Source organism: Castanea sativa, chromosome 12 (assembly GCF_040712315.1).
Source record: "Castanea sativa cultivar Marrone di Chiusa Pesio chromosome 12, ASM4071231v1".
In the NCBI taxonomy this organism is placed as follows: Eukaryota; Viridiplantae; Streptophyta; class Magnoliopsida; order Fagales; family Fagaceae; genus Castanea; species Castanea sativa.
Genome location: NC_134024.1, coordinates 20,605,524 through 20,628,343, shown reverse-complemented (window position 1 = coordinate 20,628,343; position 22,820 = coordinate 20,605,524). Strand labels below are relative to the sequence as shown.

The 22,820-nt window shown below is 35.5% G+C and overlaps 2 protein-coding genes across 5 annotated transcripts; both read right to left on the bottom strand.

The window, feature by feature from the left end:
• Positions 1-76: 76 nt before the first annotated feature.
• Positions 77-12,908, bottom strand: LOC142619178 (protein TORMOZ EMBRYO DEFECTIVE). The gene is made up of 14 exons (XM_075792253.1): positions 12,457-12,908; positions 11,976-12,158; positions 10,297-10,446; positions 9,469-9,686; positions 9,017-9,293; positions 8,149-8,283; positions 7,629-7,747; positions 5,998-6,154; positions 5,555-5,801; positions 5,399-5,475; positions 3,554-3,673; positions 1,790-1,920; positions 1,531-1,705; positions 77-838 (listed from the first exon to the last, which is right to left on the bottom strand). The coding sequence occupies exons 1-14, from the start codon at positions 12,751-12,753 to the stop codon at positions 476-478; spliced, it is 2,649 nt and encodes an 882-aa protein (XP_075648368.1). The 5' UTR covers positions 12,754-12,908; the 3' UTR covers positions 77-475.
• Positions 12,909-16,684: 3,776 nt separating this feature from the next.
• On the bottom strand, positions 16,685-20,336 carry LOC142619101 (putative splicing factor 3A subunit 1). 4 transcript variants are annotated; one of them, XM_075792166.1, is made up of 4 exons: positions 20,207-20,336; positions 17,591-19,848; positions 17,194-17,490; positions 16,685-17,016 (listed from the first exon to the last, which is right to left on the bottom strand). In XM_075792166.1, the coding sequence occupies exons 2-3, from the start codon at positions 19,739-19,741 to the stop codon at positions 17,221-17,223; spliced, it is 2,421 nt and encodes an 806-aa protein (XP_075648281.1). In that variant the 5' UTR covers positions 19,742-19,848; positions 20,207-20,336; the 3' UTR covers positions 16,685-17,016; positions 17,194-17,220. The 4 variants fall into 4 exon arrangements, with proteins under 4 accessions (XP_075648281.1, XP_075648279.1, XP_075648278.1 ...); XM_075792164.1 differs by having other exon boundaries at positions 16,685-16,783; XM_075792163.1 differs by having other exon boundaries at positions 16,685-16,776.
• Positions 20,337-22,820: the final 2,484 nt, after the last annotated feature.

Below are 22,820 nucleotides of genomic sequence, written 5' to 3'. Positions count from 1 at the left end.
AAAAAGTTGACATTAAGCATGCACATGAGATGGGACTAGTAAATCATCTAATACGAAAAAAAATAAAAGTCCAACGTCAAGACAAATTTAACCTTTTACACCATGTACTAAACGTATCAAAATTGTTTAATCTTACAACTGTGAAAGATTTGGGAAGCTTTAAAGCCATAGCACAATTCCATAAATTCAAAACTACTTCAAAGTATTGGATCCTACATATCAAAATTCACTACAATATGTTTCAGTGTGCCAAGCATCCCTATGATCATTGTTAAACCAAAAAAAAGAAATGATCAAGGTTAAAAGAGGAAGAAGAAGAAGATGAAAGAATAAAGGCACATATTTTACAATTGGATCGAACAACAAGGCCTGTAGGCAAGGACAGGAGAAGGCAAAACCATGTGAAGGAATCTAAGACACTTTCCCAATCAGAAAATAATAAATACAGCAACAGATCGAAAGCATCTGATACCTTTCATGCCTGTAAAGAAATGGCATCAACCTTAGTGTATGCCACACCCTTAACCTTCTTACTTGAACTCTCTTTAGATTTCTTTGATTTCCGTTTCTTCGAAGACTCCTTTGGTTCTTCGGAAGTCTGTTTTTGCTCTGAATCAAAATTTTCTGTCAAAATCATGTCATCCATATCCTTCACATCAGAGTGCATCAAAGACTCGTCTTCTTCCCTTTCCTTGGCAATAATTTCGGGTTCAATAACTGACATTCCTGTCAGAGTGTAGTCCAACAAAAATGTGCTTCTTACATGCCTGTCTATCCTGCTAAAATGCCTGTGAGAATATGGTATGAGACCTTCAAGGAGTTCCCCTATGCCTTTTATCTGAAACATAATGGTAATTAAATACGTTATTGAACAACACTCTTCATTTCTCCACTTCAGAACAACATCCCTCATCTTCATGTCTCGCTACTTTAAAGCTAAGCCCATTATATAACAAAAAAGTACATATATATATATATATGTTCAATTAATAAATATTAATAAATACGAAGTCAAATTAGAAAATTTATAGAGAAAAACATACCTAATTTGAATAGAATTTGTTTAGAAGAGATCAAACTTAATTTAATTAGAAAGTAAATTAAATTACTAGAAAAAGTAAATTCTATTTAGTTTAAACAACATAGTTTACTAGAAACTAAAGAACCAAAGTAAAAATATATATTATTTGAATGATGACACGGAAAAAAAATTTGATAAGTAGAATGATGACACGGAAAAATATGAGCTTTTAAAAGCCAATGTGGCAAAGCTAACATGGCACCATTTAGAAGTCAATTAAAGGCCATAGGCTTCCATTACATATATATAGATGATTGATTTGTATTATATATAGATGATTGATTTGTATTCAAGGTTTTGGGCCCCACAAATGAGGTTCCTCACACCCTGCTGGTGTCCAGAAGGCTAGAATACTGAGTTTATATACCATTTCTATGGTTATTTCAACCTACTAACACACAATATTTTGAAACGCTATACAGAAGAGGAATACTTAAAAAGACCAGTACCTCAATTATCTCTGTTGGAGGAAGGATATTGAAAACTCTGAAAAGCACAAATTGTGCAACATGACAGAGCTTCGGCTTTGTATTCCATTCTCGAACATATTCAAACAGTAAACGAAACTCTCCCTTGCCAATGGCATTAAGAGCTTTATCCATCTGATTTTCAGCCTCTCTCTTCCTGCAGAGGACTAGGCTATAAGAAATATATACACAATAGGAAGGGGGAAGGGGGGGGGGGGGTGGTGGTTAAGATGTTCCTAACCTGAAAAGTTCAGCAAACAATTCAAAAAGTTTATGAGGCCTGCGAAGTTCAAATGCAATTTGGATTGCTTTAGTGTAGTCAGCATCTGATACAGCATTTTCCAATTCTTGACCTTTCAGAACCCCTTCCTCCTGCATATTAATATGACACCGACTTCTATATGTAAGATATTGTTACAATATTTAGTCAAAATTCATAAACATATCAGGTTTTAAAAATAAAGACCCCAAATATGAAACATCAACACAATAAGCTAAACTTAAAATATAGAAAGGTGGCATTCCAACATATCATGTCTAAATAATAAAGACCCAAATAAAGACTATATAGTTCCACTCATTGATAGGGACCCTTATGAGAGAAATGCCTACAATGTATCGAAGCAATCAGAAACAGCAAGATGACAGTAGCAATAGTAGAAAATTAATAATCGTCAGAAAAAGAAAAGACAATAATAAAATATGAGATCAGGATAGAATGATAGTTACAGAGTCCATATAATAATCAAAGACCAACCAACCTATATGTCTGTACATAGCTGTATATCAACTACAGACAACTGCAATTGCTGCCAGACTTACATAAATGATAGAACCATGATAACAGTAACTCATAATAGTGCAGCTTATTCACAGTTTTAAAAGAAACCTTCAAAAGTGGATTAATAAATGCCAGATACCCTTTCAAATTCAGCTGACCAGTTACTAGTATAGTGCAGTGCATGTAATTTGTCTAGGAGCTCAATACGTCCAATTGTATTATTTTGTGATTCAGGAACTTAGCATAACAACAAAATTCTGAAAATCCATGACAAAGTTCAAGCATCATTTATACTTATTTGTACCAAAGAAAATGCTACTATATTCAAAATTTTCAATGAATGGCCAAAATTTCACTAAGTCCAAGTATCAGAGTTCCAACAAACAGAGAACAAGCTAGGGCTGAGCAGGAACCCATGTAACCCGACCCGACGGGCTTTGGGCAGGTCATTCGGGTTGAGTCCAGGTCCCACATTCTGATCAGCCTTGGGTCTTATCCGTGAATCCCGACCCGCCCAATCCAAAAATTGATATATTTTTTTTTCCTTCTATTTTTTTTTCTTTTGAGTTTTTACACCTTTGGGAGCTTGATTAGTTTTTTATTAGCATGAGTCAATATTTGAATTAATAAATGTGCTATTTTCACAAAGAACTGTCCATTAATTTACCTGCCCGAGACCCAACCCAACCCGGACGTGCAGGTTCAGGTGAGTGGGATTTCATGTCATCTCTATCGGGCTGGGTTGCTAGTCAGGTCTAAACCCAACCTGACCCAGCCCGTGCTCATTCCTAGGAAAGCACTCTCTCAACTTCTAGAAATTTAATTTTCAAATTTTTCATCAATCAAAATTATAAATTTTTGGCAAGATAGAATTTAAAATACCAGGAAGGTGAAAACATCTACTCTTGCTGGAAAGGATTGTATGATTGGCATAGCATTAGCATCATTAGGGATGCAACTCCTCAACATCTTATGAGGGCCATTTGGGGGGAACAGAATAACCCACCTTTTTGGGCCACTTGATTGAATGTTTTACTATGATTTTGAGGGGAGGGGGTTATCTTGTAATTCTCTATTTGATTTCAGGGGTCGCTTAAATCTACATTAGTGATTCTTTAGTAGGCTCTATTATTTGAGCTCTCTTTTTCTTTTATAATATCCTTTACTATACTAAAAAAATGATTTTCAAGATAAGGCACAAAAATAGCAGGTAAGACAACTCACCTCTTTACGGAAAGCCTCCTCTTTGTCATCAGAAGTACAATCATACCACAAATTAATGACAGCATCACTGCCACCAGTAGCAAGCATTTCTGTCTTCTTCCCAATAGCCAGTGCCCAAACCTGCAGGCTAAATCCTGTGAGCAAAAGAGAAGGGCAAGCAAAAATCTAATTGCAGAAGAGAGAGACAATCCCACAACAATACAAAACTGCTTCCCCCCCCCCCCCCCAACACTCAGATAACAAAACCAGGCTATTATGGGAGTGCAAACGGATAAAGAATTCAAAACAGGGTAATGATGAATGGTGAATCAAATTTAAAAACTATGACTATGACTTGAGGATGCAAATGAAGTGAAGAATCCATAGAATTATGTGAATGGCCATTGCCACAATTGCACCAATCAAACTTTAACTGCCCTAGCAAAATGCATCTGCCAAGTGGGCACAGCAAAAAAAAAAAAAAACAAAAATCCTACAATCACACCTTAAATCTTTTTCATTTTCCAAAAAAACCACATAAAGAGGATAACATGTTAACTAACTGAAATAGCTCGGTGCTGCTTGCTGAGTCATATTTAGGGACAGAAACAAGACATATTAAGAAGACCCCAGCACAAATGGAACATGGCTATGGTGCCATTACAGGATTATGAAGATAACTCACATCAAATTTGAAGGAGGGTCAGCCACCCCCACCACCCAAAAAGGGAGGGGTAGCTTCGGTGCTGTTTTGTTTAAAATTTTATTATGCACCTCGAACTATAATAGACATGACCTTGAACAGTTTTCTTTTCCAGTGATCCCTTCAACGAATCATGGGAATTGAACAGACACCTCTTTTTATCAAAGATAAATCCTCTTCATGTATGTTTTTTATCGATGTAAGATTAATCTTTCTTCTTTTTTTTTATTGGGAGTTACGTAGGTAATAACATCTTCAGTGAAGGATCTTTTAGCATGTTGGAGAAGAGGCATCAAAGTGCATTGCAGATGTTTGGAATGCTATTCCTTTGTGTTTTTGATCTGGTGTATTTGGAAGGAGCATAATTCTAGTATGTTTGAAGGATTTGAAGCCTTATTGATCCATCTAAACTTCTCATTCTTAAGATCTCTATTTGATTGGATATTGGGAATTTTGCTTCTTCCTCATTTTTGGAATTTTTAGATCTATGTAACTTTAGATCCTAGATTAGTTGCTCTTGTATGATTCCCATGTACTAGGGCTTCACCCTCTTTTCTTTTAAAATACACCTTTTATTACTTAATAATAATAATAATAATAATAATAATTATTATTATTATTATTATTATTATTATTATTATTAAAAAAAATTAAATGAAAAAAAGAAGAATATGTTAATTTCCATTTTTTATTGGACAGAGTTGTCCTGCAAACAGGTTTGGAGGAATCTCGTCCAAACCACTACAGGTCAATTCATAAAATCAGCTTGTTTGTCATCTAGTTTTTGTGGTGCACAACCTAAATTAGGAGTTTTGGACCCTCCATGTTGATGATCAAAACACCATATGTACTGATGGACACCATCCCGATGTCAGGCATGAATTTCACAGTACATCAAAAACATGTACAATCCAGTTGAACCGATCATGACATATTCAGAAGTGTTTTTACATCCAAGATAGCAGAAGATGAGCCTTCATCTTCCTTCCCACTTATATGCAGAAAATAAGCATGCAGATAATAAACGATGTAACAGGTTTAATGAGACTTTTTTTTCATGACATAAATCCACAGAATGAGATAACCCATAAGATCAAGCATAATGAGAAGAGATTTTGTTAGAAAGACTAATATAATTAATAAAATAGTAGCTGCTTCCACACCTTGTCCTCGTGCTTATCATATGTAGCAATGCACTCGTTGGTTTTCACTGTCCATAGCTTTACCAGACCATCAGCACCTGAAAATGATTATTTAGTTGAATACATGTCATGTGAACAGTAGATAAAGACCAAATAGGTAACTATTAGCCACATTACCACAAGAAACAAATTGGGTCCCACGAGTAAGAAAGGACGCTCTTAATACACTTGATGTATGCCCTTCAAATGTTTTCAAGCATGAACCATCAGATATTGACCAAATCTTTATCGTTTTATCACCAGATGCAGTTATGACACATTGCTCAACGGGAGAAAACTCTACCGACCAAATTCCCCTTTTATGCCCTTTAAGTACAACTACAGATACCAGATCTGGAAGCCTCCAAATGCAAGCAGTGCGATCCTATTCATCACACAAACACCCCCAAAAAAGGAGGAAATTTAGTAAATAAACCTAATGAAGCAACTTTATCAAGGAAAACAGAAATTTACATAAAGCAGGCAATGCCTACAGCATGTGCACTTTCTTTGGAGAAAAAAAATTAATTGCTAAAAATAAAAACAAAAGGAAAAGAAGATGTGCCTTAAAAATTACAAACCTGAGAACCACTGCAAACTAAGCTATCATTTGGTGCAACAGCTAGACAATTAATATCCTTATCATGAGCTGCTACAACTGCCTTTGCTTTTAAATTAAGTGGTTGTTCGACCCCATCTAAGAGACCATCCAAACTCCACACTTTTAGTGTACGATCACTAGAACAAATAAAGATGTAGGTTAAAAAAATAGAGAAATAATAGTTCCTAAAAATATTAGGGGAGAGAGCAACATAAGGTTACTAGTGTGAATCACAAGCACCAATTTAAGTTACATAATGATGGAAGAGCAGAGAACAATTAATGTGGCATTAAATGATCCATGAGTGGCCAAATATATACAGAGGATCAGTGTGCTATTCAATGCCATTTCAAAGCAAAACTAGGAGAAAAGAGGAATTTGAGAATGACAAAATAGCAGAAAATTTATAATAATAAAAAAAAAAAAAAGGAATAGGAATAGGAGAAATAAAACTTTAGCAAAACAAAAAGTTCAAGATCTATACTTATCTATTCCATGTTAAGAATAAACCATCATAAATGCATTCAATTGCAACACAAAATTGTTGAAGTTCACCAGAGTACTTCTGCAGCTCTATCATCTTAGATACACCAAAACTCATACATACAGACATATATTTTTGAGGTTTAGAAATGAATCTTTGTCATTAATACTTATTTAGATGAGTTTGTTTCTCTGTGTGTGTGTGTGTGTGTGTGTGTGTGTGTAAGCTTTCATATCCTAGCCTAAATAGAGCACTTCTATGGTTACCAATAATATTGTACTAAATTAATAATGTGACCACCATTAAATTTTCCATGATGGAAACTTTGGAAATTTTTTTGTAAAGTTTTAATATGCTGACTCCAATCACTTTTACTTCATTTGTGCATAACAAACACAGTTTTCTCATGAACTAGTCATGGCCTAATATATATATATATATATATATTTTTTTTTATATAGGTAATCAGAAAACTTTTATTAAAGAGAAAAAAAGGAAAAGAACATGGTCTAATATAGCCATGTTGCCCAAATAACATTTAAAGATATAACAAAAATCGACCTTAAAATGAAAACCCTTTAAAGCATATTTAGTTTCTCCCTGAAATGAGATCTGCCTTCTTCAGGGTAAACTTATGCTACATGACATTTAAAACAAATCTGAATTCTCAGCATATAATTGTAACCCTTGAGAGCAAGTGTACAGGAATCAGGATGGAAAGAGGAACTTATGATTTGAATAATCAGATATTTAGTTCAGGCAAGGACCCCAGAGCCCAATAGATATCACCTAGCCCTTTTACCAGGAATTAATTCAATACGCAGGTCTGTAAGGATTGTGATACAAAGCAGAGGCCAGTACAATTCACAATGAATTACACTTTCTTAACTTTATGAAAAGCTCACCATAGGAATCATTACCTGGTATTTCCATCCCAACTAAATAACCCTATAGTATAAGTACTCTTGTCCTAAAGCTTACCAGTTACCACTTACCGCCCCTAGAGTAGTGGCTAATACAATGGAAGCAACAACATGATAAAACCACATCAAAAGAGTTCAAAGTACATATGAATGAAATGGTCAGATGGAATTTCATGGTAAAGGGATTGCATGGGTAAAACTCACCTACTACCACTAACAAAGAAGTTCTTCTGCTTCTTTGAGAAAGCTACGGCTCCAACAGCTCCCATATGACCTACACCAACTCCAACACAACATCTGCTTTCTGATTCCCACAGTCTAACCTATATAGAGAATGGAATTAGAAATATAGAAACATATGGCATACTACATACAACATACAACATAGAGCATACAAATCATCTCAGAGAGAGGAGGGAGGAGTGGAGAGAGAGCATGCACTGTCCAATAATAAATGAAGAAACAAAGTAAAGTCAGTTTCCCCATCACGGCCATATTTCTACTTGTCAATTTTTTTCCCCTTATGATTGGTAAGTTACGCACCCAAGTGGTCTTGATCCTACTGCATTAACTCCACATTGTTCTTACAAGGAGGACATGTCATTTGAGCTTAAACTCATTGGCTTCTGTTTAATATTACTTGCAGAGTGCAGACTACATGATTAGAAATAATCAAACCAAGTCCACTGCAGGTACCTTGAGAGCAGAAGAAAATAGAACTTACATTGTTATCCTTACTTCCTGTTACAATAAGTGTTCTTCCAGAACTTGATACACAGGTGTCAAGGCATAGAACAGTTTCAGTATGACCAGCCAATACATAAGAACATGACATGGCCGTTAGGTCATACACTCGTACCTGCATGAGTCCAAATTGAGATACATATTAGGAATCAAAATCACAAAACTATCATATTTTCTTCCAGTAGCACAAGTAAGTATTCTCTCCATCCTAGAGGACATAGTGGCCACATCCATGCAACCTAGCCTAGCTTATGCATTGAGGAGACCATGAATATATTATCAATTTAATTACTGCTTATAACTGCATTGTATGTTTTTACCTATTATTACACCACTCATCCAACACAAATGTCACTTTTCGTGAACAACAAAATGTTTCAACGCAAAATTGCTTGAAAATAAAGGTAATCGATGATGGGGGGGGGGGGAAGAAGATTATTGCTACAAGTCTCTTAAAAAGGTAAAATGAGCATGATAATAAAACCTAATAATTGCTGAAACCAGGTTTCAGAATGTACAATTACTCTAGGTCCCGATAACAGAAGCACAGGTCTTCACTCTTCCAATACATAAATGGCTATGAGTTGTTCTGAAGTGACACACATAAAACTCTCCTAGGAGGCTGGAGAACATTCATAGTCAGAACTAATAAAGACAAGAATTTAGGGTGGTAACATTCAAAGTTCTTTTGCAAACACGCAAACCAGAAAAAGGTGAAAAAAGAAACAATGATAAGATTGAGTTATCATATTGAATTTTTCAGTGACCGATTATTCAGATCTTACATCCTCTAGATGCAAGCTACCAGTACAAAAAATCTTGAGATAGGTAAGAATCAACACATTTACCTGTTCAAGATTTGTGGCAACCGCCAGAAACTGTTCCTCTTCACCTAAAAATTTCATATCCACAATCTCTTCATTGTATCCTACAAGTCTTCTGCTTAGGATTAATTTAAACATCTCTTCTGGGTGTTCTACTGGGGAATAGAAAAGAAACTGCTGATCAGCAGTCACACAAAGCAACCCTTGATCAAAAGGCAGCATTACTGCAGAAGTGAAGCCCCTATCCATGTCTGAGCTGTCAGTAATATCCGATGACTTTTGCTCAAATAAGCAAACTGCCCTGTTAAAATGAAAAATAAAAAATATAAATAAACTCATCAAACTGCTGTTCATTCTAAATGAGAAACAATCATGAGAACTAAAAAAAAAAATCCCAGAGGCCTCACAACCATTTATCTGAAAAAAAATCCGAACAAACTACAAACTAATAGGAAAACAACTTGATGTTGTCTTACCTTTCAGAGTTCCATATTCTTACAATCCCACGTTCACCAACTGTGATAAAATGAATTTCTGATGAACCACTTGCTTTCTTCCCACTTTGCTGAGAGAATAAAGCCAGGCTTGAAGCAAAGGGGCTTCCAGAGCGAATTGTACAGACAGCTTCAAGTACCTCATATGTTAACACAGTCTTTTTGAAACAGTAGTCATGAAGATCCCACAAGTTTACAACCTGCAAACATCCTACGCCTCATTTTTCAGCTGACACTAAATGGTTTCCAACTATATAAAATTAGAAGCAACCAATACAAGTAAATAATGTTTTAAGACAACAGAAACCAAAAAAAGTTCCAGCATTTTGACATAAACTCATTCACAACTGCTTGTGACATTAAGTACAACAATCTAGTCGTGAAATAAAGTCCCCTATGCCATAAGAAATGACCAGCGCTAAGTTTTCAGTTAGACAGAAGACACTGCAAAGAGACCAAAGTGTAGATGCAACTGGCTAGGTAAGGTAACTTCACTCAGCCTTAAAGGTAGTTATCGATAATGCCTTCAAAAGGCGCTCTCAGTTGCAAAATAATAGATGGATTTGGTCAAGAGAAGATGTAAATTCATTATACACAAGATGGATTTTGGTCAGATTTATTGCCTCCAACGCCAATGACTTAAAATAAATAAAAGGGCTGCTACGTGGATATATTAAAGAAAAAGCAAATGGACAAACTTAAAGTATGAGAAAGTGAATTTACACAATATCTAATAAGAGTATCATAAGTATATTAAAATAACCACGTCTGTGAGCAAAGATTTAAAAAAAAAAAAAATTTGAACCGTGCCTTATCTCTTCCAGCGGTGAGCAAGATCCATCCATCCTCAGATATAGCCATAGAAGTTACTGCTGACTCATGTTTTCTAAAAGTTGCAAGACATTCCTTGGTCAAAAGATCCCACACTCGTACTGTTGCATCAGCACCTCCAGAGAAAAACTATAAACACCAGACAGAATGATAAGCTAATAATGAGAGGAAAATGCAATAGAGTAGACTTAATGGTTAAAAAGAATAAAAGGAGTCAAATATTTTACATTTTCCTCAAATGGTATTAATTCAAGAGAGTATCAGTCATGGTAATTTCTTTTAGAATGATAATTTCTTTAGAGAGAAGAGATTGGTTGAATTAAAGCTTTTATGCCAGCGTAGTCTTTTGGAGTGGTCTCGTTGTTGGGGTTTTACTGTTTGTTCTTTTCTCTCTGAATTTTTGTCCTCCCTTAGCTTAATTTCCTGAATCCCCTCGGTTTATGGTTCTGTTTATTCCTTTTATTTTTGTTGTTCATCATCATGAACTTCTTGTATGTCTTTTTTTCTATCATTTATAAAAGCTTTCTGATTAACTATAAAAAAAAACTAATGTACTATTTCTTTTTGTTAGTGCATTCACAGAAATTGCACAGCTGCACACACTTGCTAATAGAAAAGGGCATATGGATCACATGCTGCTTGAGTGCAATTAAAACATTGGGTAACAGATAGAGTTGTAAAAAATGTAGATAGAAGTTACAAAAAATGTAGAAGATAAAAATATATCAAATTGAAATTAAAGTCTCTCTCATATTCAACGTAACTAGGGCACAAACCAAATTTGACATTCCATTTAAGAATTGGGAGAGGAGAACAACAGAATTTCAATTCATATACACAGCAACATACCATAAGGTTCCTGTAACTATTGCTTGAAGTGGAAGGTTCTGAGTGCATGTAAGCAAAAACATGAGTACATGACACAGTTTCACACCAGCTTCATTACAGGCATCAAGACTTGCAAAGTCCACTCCAATGAGGAATCATCCAATTTCTCAGTATCACATTTTTAGAGTACATGGATAAATCTATGCAATAGGAACATTCCGAAACTGAAAATGCCATAATAACTGGACAGGAATTCCCAAGTTATGTTTCCATGAATTTCTCAGCTTTGACACATTATTTATAATGCCACAGAAACAGCCTTAGATCAAAAAGGTTCTTCAGTTTCCAAGATTCTTCCTTCTAGGATGTGAAAATATGAGATCCAAGGGACTGATAGCAACTTAAGAGATAACTTTTTTTTTTTTTTGCTATGCTTCAAATACCTTTGGAAGAAAAAAAAAAAAGACGAGGCTGATGAGCCACAGCTGCAGATTCCATTGGCGAACAAGTGAAGAGCAGGATAGTATATGTGGTTTTAGGGTTTGCATAGTTAATTCTGTACGTTAATTTTCTCCAAAATTTTTAGAATGAAGAACCCAATATTGGAAACCCCTAGCTTTATTAAATCCATGACACGCTGAATTGCACCCAAAAAAAACCAGCCTTGAATATAACAAAGACTTAAAGAAGCACCAAACTGAAGCAAGCAATAAAACAATTTAGTGTAATGAGTGAAACAAAGATACCGCAAATAATCAACAAATGTCACCTCTTGAAAACTGCAAACAGAAAAATTAAAACAAAATAATTTCCTTTTACTAGGAACTTACCAGTAATTTATCCGGATCAGGATGGAACATAATACTAGAAACAACCCCTTTATGACCCTTGAAAGAGTGAGTGCAAAAGCCACCATCGACGTCCCAAACAAAGACGTTCCCATCAGCCCCTGCAGTAGCAAGCAATCCCCCCGAAACATGGCAAGCCATAGCCATCACTGGACTATTATGTCCCTACTCAATGCCAACAACAAAAACAATCATAATCAGAAAAGGAATATGCACAACTATAAACAATGATTTTTTTTTTCACGTATCCGTTGGAAACACCAGGAGGTGCCAATTGAGCTATCATCAAACCAAATGAAAATTCACTTTAGTTCTATCCACAACAACCAAGCCTTTGACTCAAATGTTTTGTTTTCCATCATTCTATTATATCGAAAATCATACTAAGATGTCATTTTTTTTACTACTTCTACTATACAATCCAATTCAATGAACCCCACCAAAAAAAAAAATGAAAATTTACCTTCCAAGAACGGACGTTGTTGAGGGTGGACAAATCCCAGACTCTAATCTGATGACTGTGGCCGGCGGAGAAGAGCAATTTATCATCTGGGCTAAGCGCCAAGGCCGTGTGGGCCTCTGCGTCGCTGTCGATGGTCGACCTTATCGACGCGTTCGATGAATCGACGATTCTGATCGATTCATCGCAGGCGCAGGCGATGAATGAGCCGTCTGATGAGACGGCGAAAGGCCCACCTGTATAGAATTGTTCAAGCGAAGGCACGCACCGGTAATTCTTCTTCAAGGTTAGGGAAGCCATGAGAGAGAGAGAGAGAGAGAGAGAAGAAGAAGAAGTTTTAGGGTTTAGGGGTTGAGCAGAGCAGAGGTGGAGGCTAGGGTTTAAGCCTCAAGGGGTTTACAAAGTGAAACACATAACATAAAATAAAAGATAAAACTCATTTTTGACACGGACACGTTGCGAACTGCAGGAACTAACGTCTTGTAACGGCACTAAAATAAAAATAAAAATAAAAACAATTATTATTATGCACCTTATAGCTATTTACTTTAAAATATCGATGTTATTAACATAATTGTTCTTGCTCATCAAAAAGAATTGTTAATACAATTTGTTTCAAATGTTGCTGAAATTTCAAGATACTTAAAAAATAATGTTATGATTATAAAATTCTATTAACTTAAAGTTTCTAATAAAAGTTGGGTTTTATTATAATTTATGCTTATATTAGTCAATATAAGGGCGTGTTTAACTCCAAATTAAAAAGTAAGCTTATTTTACTATTCAGCTTATTTTTTTTACTATTTATGGTACTACTATACTTTTTGATATTATTTATATTTGTCAAGAACACTTATTACTCCTACAGAAGCTTATCTAGAAGCAAGTCAACAACTAGCCAAGCCCCTACTACCACCAACACTTGTCAATCACAAGCCAGATGCCTACCATCTTGTATAAAACAAATTGTAAATTGTATCTGAATTTTGTTTGAATTTCGTTGTCTTTAAATAACCTATTCGTATCTTTGTAATGGCAAGAGATAGTCTCCCTCTAAAGTCCTTATAACCTATGTAAAAAGTCTGTTAAATCTAATAATATCAGTCAATTTGTTGTATCTAATTCTCTATTCTATTCCATGCTTTTAAGCAATTTTCTATATTTCTTTAGCATTTTGAATGAACTCATTAGCTACATAAACTTTCTAAAAATAAACGTAAAGTTTTGGTGATTTTTATTGGTGCAAACATAATCTAACCTAAAGTATAAACTAAGGAATTAAGAAAGTTTAATATGAGAATTTTGATTTGATTGCCAAATTGCAATTCCATTAAGGTATCAAAATATTGGTTAAGAGATACTATTTTTCTTTTTAATGTTATATTTGTTATTACAATTTGAATGATTACTTATTAATATATTAAATATTAAATTTCGACAACTGATTTCATGATTCCTCAATTGAATTGACTATATTAGAACTTGCTTTATTTTGGTTGAGCTCGAATATGATTATACTCAATTTGATTTGAGAATCGTTAGTTTAAAATTAAAGGAAAAATATTGTACTTTAAGGCTAATGGTATGAAAAACGCTCTCAATTTTATCTTATATTGAGCATATCAAAATCATAATCATCAATAAAATCACTAATAAGATTTCAATTTATTTAGGAGATTAAGCAAGCAACTATGTGATTTAATTTAAGTATGAAATTATGGGTTCAACATATGATTTTAGGCTTTTCTTCTTGGCAAGGAAGCTCACTAATTTAGTTTAAGGCAGTGATTTTAGGTCACAATTTCATCTTTAAAAAATGACTTACAATCAAAATTGTCAAAATCAAGATCCTACGTAGGATCATTGAAGGTAGGTGGAATCGTAGATCATAAGATCCTACATATTTTCATATTTAAAGCAAAAAACATGTTAATAATGATTTTGTATGTTGAATAATCACATAAATTATAAATTCATCCATAAAAAAATTAAGATTTGCATCATATGATATAATTTGCATGTTATACATCATTAAATCTATACCAACGAAACAAATATATTTAAGTTTGGACCCAATGTATCTAAGAAGTTCAATAAATATTTAATTAGCAACCAAATGCCAAAATATTTATCAAAACATATGAAAAATATTTTTCAAGTTTTAAGTTCCAAGTTTGAAATCCAAAATAAGTTAGCAAATGGAAACTAGCTAACTACAATATGAAATCCAAGAGCAAAAAAAATGTTAAGGTGGAGTGAACATTTAATTATTCTCATTCTAAGGTTCTTATAACTATCATCCTAAATTCCTAATCATCATCATCCATTTTATCATCTATGTAGACATTATATATTTGCATACTATAGCTGCAAAAGACTTCAAGATACAATTTCACGCTCAACTATTCAAGTTATATCACTCAGTAACAATTAAAGAGTATGCTCAAAAAAATCAATCAATCAATATACAAATACAAGCATAACTGATAAAATTATATATAAAAAATATCTTAGTAATATTAGAACAGAAATTAGTATATTGATCAAACAAATTTAACATTATAGCTTAAAATGCAACAAAGCCAACATCGAATTCTTCATTTAGAAATGATGAAGCATTCCTTCATTTTGATTATAAGTGAACTAGAAACTAGAAAACATTTGCTTAGGTTAACATAATTTTATAATATATATATATATATATAATCATACCATCACAACATGAAAAAAATAAAAACCCTTAAAACTTCATCAAAACAAAATATTTATCCCATAAAAAAAAACCAAAAATTTATATTTTTGGGTAGGATCGGTAGGATCCTACAATTCTATACAATCTTACATACGATCCTACCATTTTTACGATCTTAGTACGATCCTAAACGTTTTGGTGAAGTAGGATTATAAAATCGTGTGATATTATGATTTAGATCGCGATTTTGACAACCATGCTTATAGTAATGATTCATAGAAGTGTCATATTTTCCTTGCACACATGTTTGATTCAAAAGTTATTGTATTAACGCACCAAAATCTCATAAAATTTGCACAATAAGCTGATGTGTCAATCCACCATAGGTCATTAAAATAAAATACAATTATGCTTGAACCCACCACTGCAACTCAAAAAAAATATTGTAAAAATGTTTTAAAATTTTGTTATGCTCCTAAACTTTTATTTGATTCAATGAGCTATAGTAATGCTATTCTATTCTAACCCATGGAGCTGGTACCAAGTGTAAAGTTGGATTAATGAAGTATACCCTAGTTAGCATTAAACAGTATTTGTTACTATGTAGTATGTATAGTATAAGAGAGCTTAGGGAAATAACTTTCATGTCACAACTCTAAAATAAACAATTATGATAAACTATGAGTTGTGGAGAAAAATGAGCAAATGCTTGACAATGAAACAGTAAACTTGAAAGTTTTTTTTTTTTTTTACAAGTAGAGAAGGGGATTTAAACTTTTAATTCTTCTCATAAAGTAGAGCAAGCAACACCATTATTGAGTTACAAGGCCCTTGGCCAAGAACTTTTAGCTCTCGCACTTGGAGAGACTAGTACCTTGAATCATCAAGAGTCAATTGATATACTTGTTAAAACTATTCCCAAAAAATAACACTTTAATGCCTAGGCCCAACAAGGTATATGTAAATCAAAGGATAGATTAGTCTCATCTCACGATGAAAGTCATGTGTAGAATAAGCTGGGAAGGAGTTATGGACTTGGAGAGGTAAAAATGATCCTTCCCAAACCAGTTTACTGTCCAACTAATCTTTTGAGCAAAAAATATATATAGCAGGGCCACAGTCTTGCTCTAAAATAATCCCGAAGAGTATACATAAATGTAAGTTCAGGTCTATAAGATGTGGGAGGAAGATTCATCTGCTGCTCCTCTATCAAAAAAATGCAATCAAACTTGATCCACGCTGAAACAAAACAGCAGGCATAAGCAGCTTCTATCAGAGCTGTGAAAAAGACAAGGCCAGCCACATTCAAAGCAAAAAATGGGCAATCTATATTCTACCTGTTTAAGAAACATGCTGGGTGGCACAGACCTTTCAAGAACCCAAACAAGTAGCCTTTTTCTGTAGTAAGAAAAACAACAGTATCAGAAATCACCAACTCCCCCAACCATTGCTTGCTCTTTGCAATGCTGGCTGGTTTTGGGATAACATGGGAGCAAATTGAAACAAACTTGTAGGGAATGAGATCTGCAAGATTCGCACCATAAGATGCAGGGTTCTGAAGAGAAAAATAAATAGACCATCTGTCCATCCACTCGTCAAGGCATATGAGTATGCTCTCAATAAAACAAAACCTAAATACTAGCAAAAAGAACCATTCATCACTGCATTGACCAAGAACAGAACAGAACTTTCAGTAACAAAATTGGCAATAAAAAAAACAAATCAAGACCATGGAACCCAATTCCAGAGAAACAACTGCCATGCAAAAGGAGAAGATGATTAGTAATAGGTAGATGACTTGCTAAGCCTAAGCAAAAAGAACTTGTCAATTGCCCATTGCCCTTAATAGAAACTCGCCCAACACGCCAAATCTGTAGTAGATACCATACTTGCCATCAGGTTAAAAAAGAAACAATAAGATCATAAAGTCATCCTAATAATACATGAACCAATACCATTTGCAACAATAAGATCAAGATATAGAATAACAAAGTTCCACAATAGCATATAGAATGCTTTCATGGCAACAAGAAAGTTCCAACAACCACCTTAAATGGCCTGGTCAAAGAAGCTATTCATCTTTTTCTACCACCACGCTCTCTTAAAGAAAGTGTAAGTGTTTCTCCTGCTCCAACATTATAATATGCCAGCGACATATTGTCCTTGAGAAAGCCAGGTTTTCCACTCAATTTCTGTTTATTGGCAGGAAGCTGAATCTCCCCTGCAATTTTCTCCTTAAGGCTGCCAACAGTTTCAGATAAAGACTGCACTGTAATCTCCAGAAGCTGCCCTTTAAGATTTCCTTCATCAACATTGGGAGCAGAGACAGCGATACGGACAGGCCCCTGCAAAAATGAAAATCATTCTCAATCAGGAAATCCAGAAACCATTGGTATAGAAAATGTTATAGAAGTGAAAAGAGGCAAAGGCAAAGACTCCACATACCGGATGCTGTGCAAGAAACTGGTCTTCTGGAATAAGCAAAGAATCATCAAGCTTCTGCCTCTTTGGCTCCGGTTCTTCAGGAAGTGGTGGAGGAGCTTCCTCGGGTGGTGGCGGTGGAGGCATTCCTTGAGGCAAAGGCGGTGGAGGCATCATAGACATATTAGGTTGGGTTACAGGAAGAGGAGCATAAGGTCGGGGAACTTGCATCGGTGTAAACTGAGAACCTGGTGGATGTGGTACAGGAATACTAGGAGCATTCATAGACATTGATGGCGGCATTGGGGGTGGTCGATTCACCATAAGAGATTGCTGTCCAGAAGTCATTGTCATTGGGGGTGGAGGTGGTCGAACTGAAGGAATCATTTGCATAACTGGTGGCCTGGGCATGGGTACAGGGAGCCCACCACTAGGTGCAGCAGAATACTGTACTGTGTTAACACGAAGAAGATTCATGGCTAGTGCAGGTGGTGGAGGAAGTGGACGAATGGATGGCACACCAGGTCTAGGAGGAGGAGCCGCAGGACCAGGAAGGTTTCTTCCATCATTATTAGAACCATCATTTTGATCCTCTCCGATATTCTGTGACATGGCCTGGTTAGCAGTGCGTCCAATGCTTCCAGTGTGACCATCCCATATGACTTGCTTTGGTTGCTCATCTTTCTTCTTCTCAATCTCAGCCTTGACAGCATTAGAGACTTCTTCTTCTGTGGTACCAAATATATCTGGACGCGTTCGTGCAAGTCCCACAATGTTCCTAGATATCTCATCATCCTGAGCAAGTGTGGTCTCCCTAATCTTAGCAAACATCCTTTCTTTTTGTTCTTTGTACTTGGGATCGATGAGGGAAATCCTCATGTGTTCAGACATCTCATTATTAGGGATTAGCTCACCAGTAATTGGAGAAACAACAAATTTTGTTGGGTCTCTTTCTGCAGGTATCCTGTCCTCTGGTCTCTTCCAATTCTTCACAATTCTCATTGGTGGTTCTGGTTCTTCTCTTACCTTCATATCATTTTGCTTTCCATCATCATTCTCTTCAAGACTAGTTGCCCTCATGCCCTCTTCAACAAGCTGCACTTCTTCCTCATCCATTTCCATTTCCACCTCCTTTCCTGGCTCAACAATATCAGTATCTTCTTCCATAGCTGACACCTTACTTCTCCTTATAACCTCCTCAATGGTCATTGGAGGGGGTAAGTCCTCATCCTCATCATCCACAAAGTCTATCGATTCAACCACAACAAAATCATGCCAATCAATCATAGCCATCTCTATCCTTTCCTGCTCCTTTTCATCCTCAGCTTTCTGCCTTGCCTGCTCTTGTGAACGCTCCCACTCAAGCCGATTCACACATCGTTCAAGCACGGTTGTCATGTCAGCAACACTCTTCTTTAGCTTATCCGTCAAACCCTTTGGAGGCATCAACACTTTCGAATACGCATCCGCAAGTGAAGTGAAAAACATGAACATACTGTGAGTTGGTTTCAAAAAGTGAAACTGGGGGTTATTAATTTCCCTACTAGTCAACCCCGTCAAGAACGACTTCCCATTCCGAGCCACAAACTGTGCTGTGAGCTTAATTATATCCAATTCCTCCCCAGTAATCCCTTCAGGAAGCCGGACAGTATACTGCTCAGCTTCTGGGGGGTCAAGAACTTTACGAACAGGTTTAAACAAAGCAGACAGATCAGCCTTCGCGGCCTCAATACCATCGGTAGTAGTAGGAGGAGCAGATGGTGCTGATGACTCAGTAGCCACAGGCAGAGCAGAATCACCAGGCTGCTGTGCCGGAGACAGATTCTGAGCACGAAATTCCGATAAACGATGTTGATAATAAGCATGGTAAGGGTCAGAAGAATTCAAAAAATTGAACTTCACATTGCCAGCATTGTTAGCAATAATCCTCTTTTCAAACTCAGGACCATTCTTGGCAACAAACTGTGACGTCTTGTCAACAATGGTTCTGATATCCGGAGGAGGATGTATTATACCAATAGTTCTCGTGTGCGACGCCACCGACACGGGCACGGGAACTGACTCATTTGATGATGGTTTTTCATCATCATCAGTCAATTGAGCTGGCGGTAAGGGCCCAAGATTTCCATCAGAGGGTGGAGCAGGAAGGGGCAAAATTGGCAAAGCACCTAACATTTTCTACTATTCAAAGCAAACAAACAAAACCCCTAGACAAATCCAAGTAACACAACAACCTTGTTCAACGAAGATTCATATTCCAACCGACCACAAATTATTCCTACCTGCGAATCATAAGAGAAACAACAACAAAAACAACACTTTCAATGCTTCTCTATGAAAACCCAAGTTGGCAAAAAACACTAATAAAACGATAATAAAAAATATCCCTATTCCATGAACTGATTTGCAGTGGGCTTTTTTTGGGGGGGTTTGTTTAATACCTATTTTTCAGTTATATGGTATGGAAATAAAGAAACAGAGATTTTAAAGGGAAAAAATGGAAAAGAAAGATAGTGGGTAGGTTAAGTGAGAGGAAAACCTAATCGAAAGAGAAAAATAAAAATAATTAAGATTGAAATCTCACAGATCTTAGAGAAGAAAGGAGAAATCTAGAGAGAGAGAGAGAGAGAGAGAGCATACCAGAGAGAGACGGTGGAAGTGGTTTTCTGGGGGAAGGCGGCGTGGGGCCTTTCTGGGTGTCGCGAGCAGGAGAGTGCGTTTGTGCGTGGGAGTTGGAAGAGAGGAGGAGGAAATACAATTTTTAGATTTTTACTCATTTTATGGTTTTTTATTTTTTGGGGAAGTAAATTTTTTTTTAATAAAAAATAGGGATTTTCTAACGTACAAAATCTAATAAATTGTTAATTGTATCAATTTTTCACTTTTTTTTTTTTTGAGAATTTTTTTTCACTTTCTTAGAATGTAAAGCAAAGTGGTGATGGAGCATGCTATGCCTTGGGCCTAGCCTCCTAGGGGGCATGGGGCCACAGTTTCCCCAAAATTTTAAATTCTTTTTTTATCATAGCACAAAAATATGCCAAATTATGTCTTGGTATGGTTCTTACTTTTTTTTTTTTTTTTTTTTTAACTACTTAATTATATTTTGTTAAAATTCATATTTTGACAATCAAACAGTTAGATTGCATGCAAATTTTTATTTTGTTCACATGTTAGTTTTTCTTTGATTCATAAACTCATCTTTTGTATATGATTTTAAATTTTAAGAAACATAAAATTTAAAATTTAATAGATTATATGATTTTTTTTTTATCATTTTATTGCTTATGAGAAACAATGTAATCTAATAATGGAATTGTAAAAAATACATCTGATATAAAAGATAAGTTGTATATTATCTAATAAATATGAAATGTGGATTATAGGCGTGGAGGATTCCTATTATTTTTTGCTTCAAATATGTCATTTCTCTTTGATTGCTCATTATTTTCTTCTTATTGCTTGTTTTCTTTCAATAATATCACCCTTTTTTTTTTTTTTATCTTGCAATGTTATTCATTAAAAAAAACTATCTTGTGATATTTGTAAGTATGAATATGGGACTTGGGTATAAGATTTGTTGATGATTTGGACATTTGTGATCGATTGGTTATGTCTAAGGCTGAACATTCTACTGAGTTAGGGTTTTGGGGTGGGGGTGGGGGTGGGGGTGGGGGTGGGGGGGCGGGGGTTTGAATGGAACTGTGTGGATCGTCTTTCTAGCAACATTGACGGCAATCTCTATCAAGGTGGTAGTCAATTGCCAACAAAATCTCGCAAGCCAAGATCTAAACCCATAGATCTAAACACCAAAACCCACAACAAATCAAACTCATATCTAGTCTTACCTTGTTGGCTTTAAGCAAAAGTAAATATGCTTTCATTCTACACGAGTCATGACACATTATGTTGTAACACAACCACACACCACCACACATGATGGCCCATGACAATGACTCAACAAGAGAAAGGGGTGGAAATGAACAAATTTGACTACAATAAATTTCAAATTTAGGGAAGGGAATAGAAAAATTGATCTGTCTGTGTGTGTGTGTGTGTGTGTGTGTGTGTGGGGGGGGGGGGGGGGGGGGGGGCAAGTGTGGCTAGTTGACGTCTAATCGCCACACTCACCTTTGACTCCCCACACCCCCCCCCTCCCCCCAAATTCATTATTGGAGCCTTGTTGAGTGGTTTAAGCTATGTGACATTCGTCAATTCTGCTGGTCTGAATTAAGATATGAACACCCCTAATTATGTTAGTGTTCGACACCTCCACAAACCTGGTCGTGGTTTCAATGTCATCAAATTGAGGCAAGATTTTTTTTTTTTTTTTTTGGGTTTTAATATGAATTTGGGTTTTTGTTTAAACCAGCCTCTTGATTTTATTTTCAAATTTGGATATATATATATATATATATATATATATATATATATATATATATATATATATATATATATATATATATATATATATAATTTCTTAATCAAGGGCGGTGTTTATTATTGTTCAGGGGGTTCAAATGAACCCCTGACTTGAAAATAAAAATATTATATATAAAAAATATTTTTTTATTAGCTTATTTTACTTTAAAAAATATTTTTGAACCCTTTAACTTAAATTTTGCACGCCCTAATTACAAATAAGTCTAACTCAAAACTAAGGTGATCGATACCGTACCGGTACTGGCCGTACCGGCCGGTATATACCGTACCGGTACTGGCCGTACCGGCCGGTATATACCGTACCGGTACTGGCCGTACCGGCCGGTATATACCGTACCGGCCAGTGCACCGATACTGGTACACTTCTATATTGTATCAGAAAAAATACCGGCCGCGTACCGGCCATACCGGCCAATTTCGAGCAATACCGGCCAGTACAGAAAAAAGCTTTTTTTTTTTTTTTTTAGTTTTGTAGTTTTTGAATTTTTGTAAGGGCATAATGGTACTTATTTACACTAACTTATTAGTATTATTTGTTTTCTTAGTATGCAATGAACAACTAAGCTTTCTATTTTTTATATTGTGTTTTTTTTTTCTTTTAATTGATACTAAAGTCTAAAATTATGAATAATTTGTTCTGAATTGAGGTAATATTTTATGATAAATTTTTATATTTACTGTGAGGAGTGAAAAGGACCCAAATGGGCATATGGGCCTTTTGACTGTAGCATGGAGGGCCGACCTGCTCCATAATTAAACTCTACGAATTGGCCCATATGTCGAGGATCCGAGGGTACAGCCGAGGGCGAGTTTC

Excerpts from the sequence above, each read along its gene's own strand:
- LOC142619101 (XM_075792166.1), bottom strand. The coding sequence starts at position 19,741 with ATGTTAGGTGCTTTGCCAATTTTGCCCCTTCCTGCTCCACCCTCTGAT. Across the intron at positions 17,491-17,590 it reads AGTTTCTTGCACAGCATCCG|GGGCCTGTCCGTATCGCTGT; the intron begins GTATGTGGAGTC and ends TCATTTTTGCAG.
- LOC142619178 (XM_075792253.1), bottom strand. The coding sequence starts at position 12,753 with ATGGCTTCCCTAACCTTGAAGAAGAATTACCGGTGCGTGCCTTCGCTT. Across the intron at positions 12,159-12,456 it reads ACAACGTCCGTTCTTGGAAG|GGACATAATAGTCCAGTGAT; the intron begins GTAAATTTTCAT and ends GGCATTGAGTAG. Across the intron at positions 839-1,530 it reads CTCCAACAGAGATAATTGAG|ATAAAAGGCATAGGGGAACT; the intron begins GTACTGGTCTTT and ends ATTATGTTTCAG.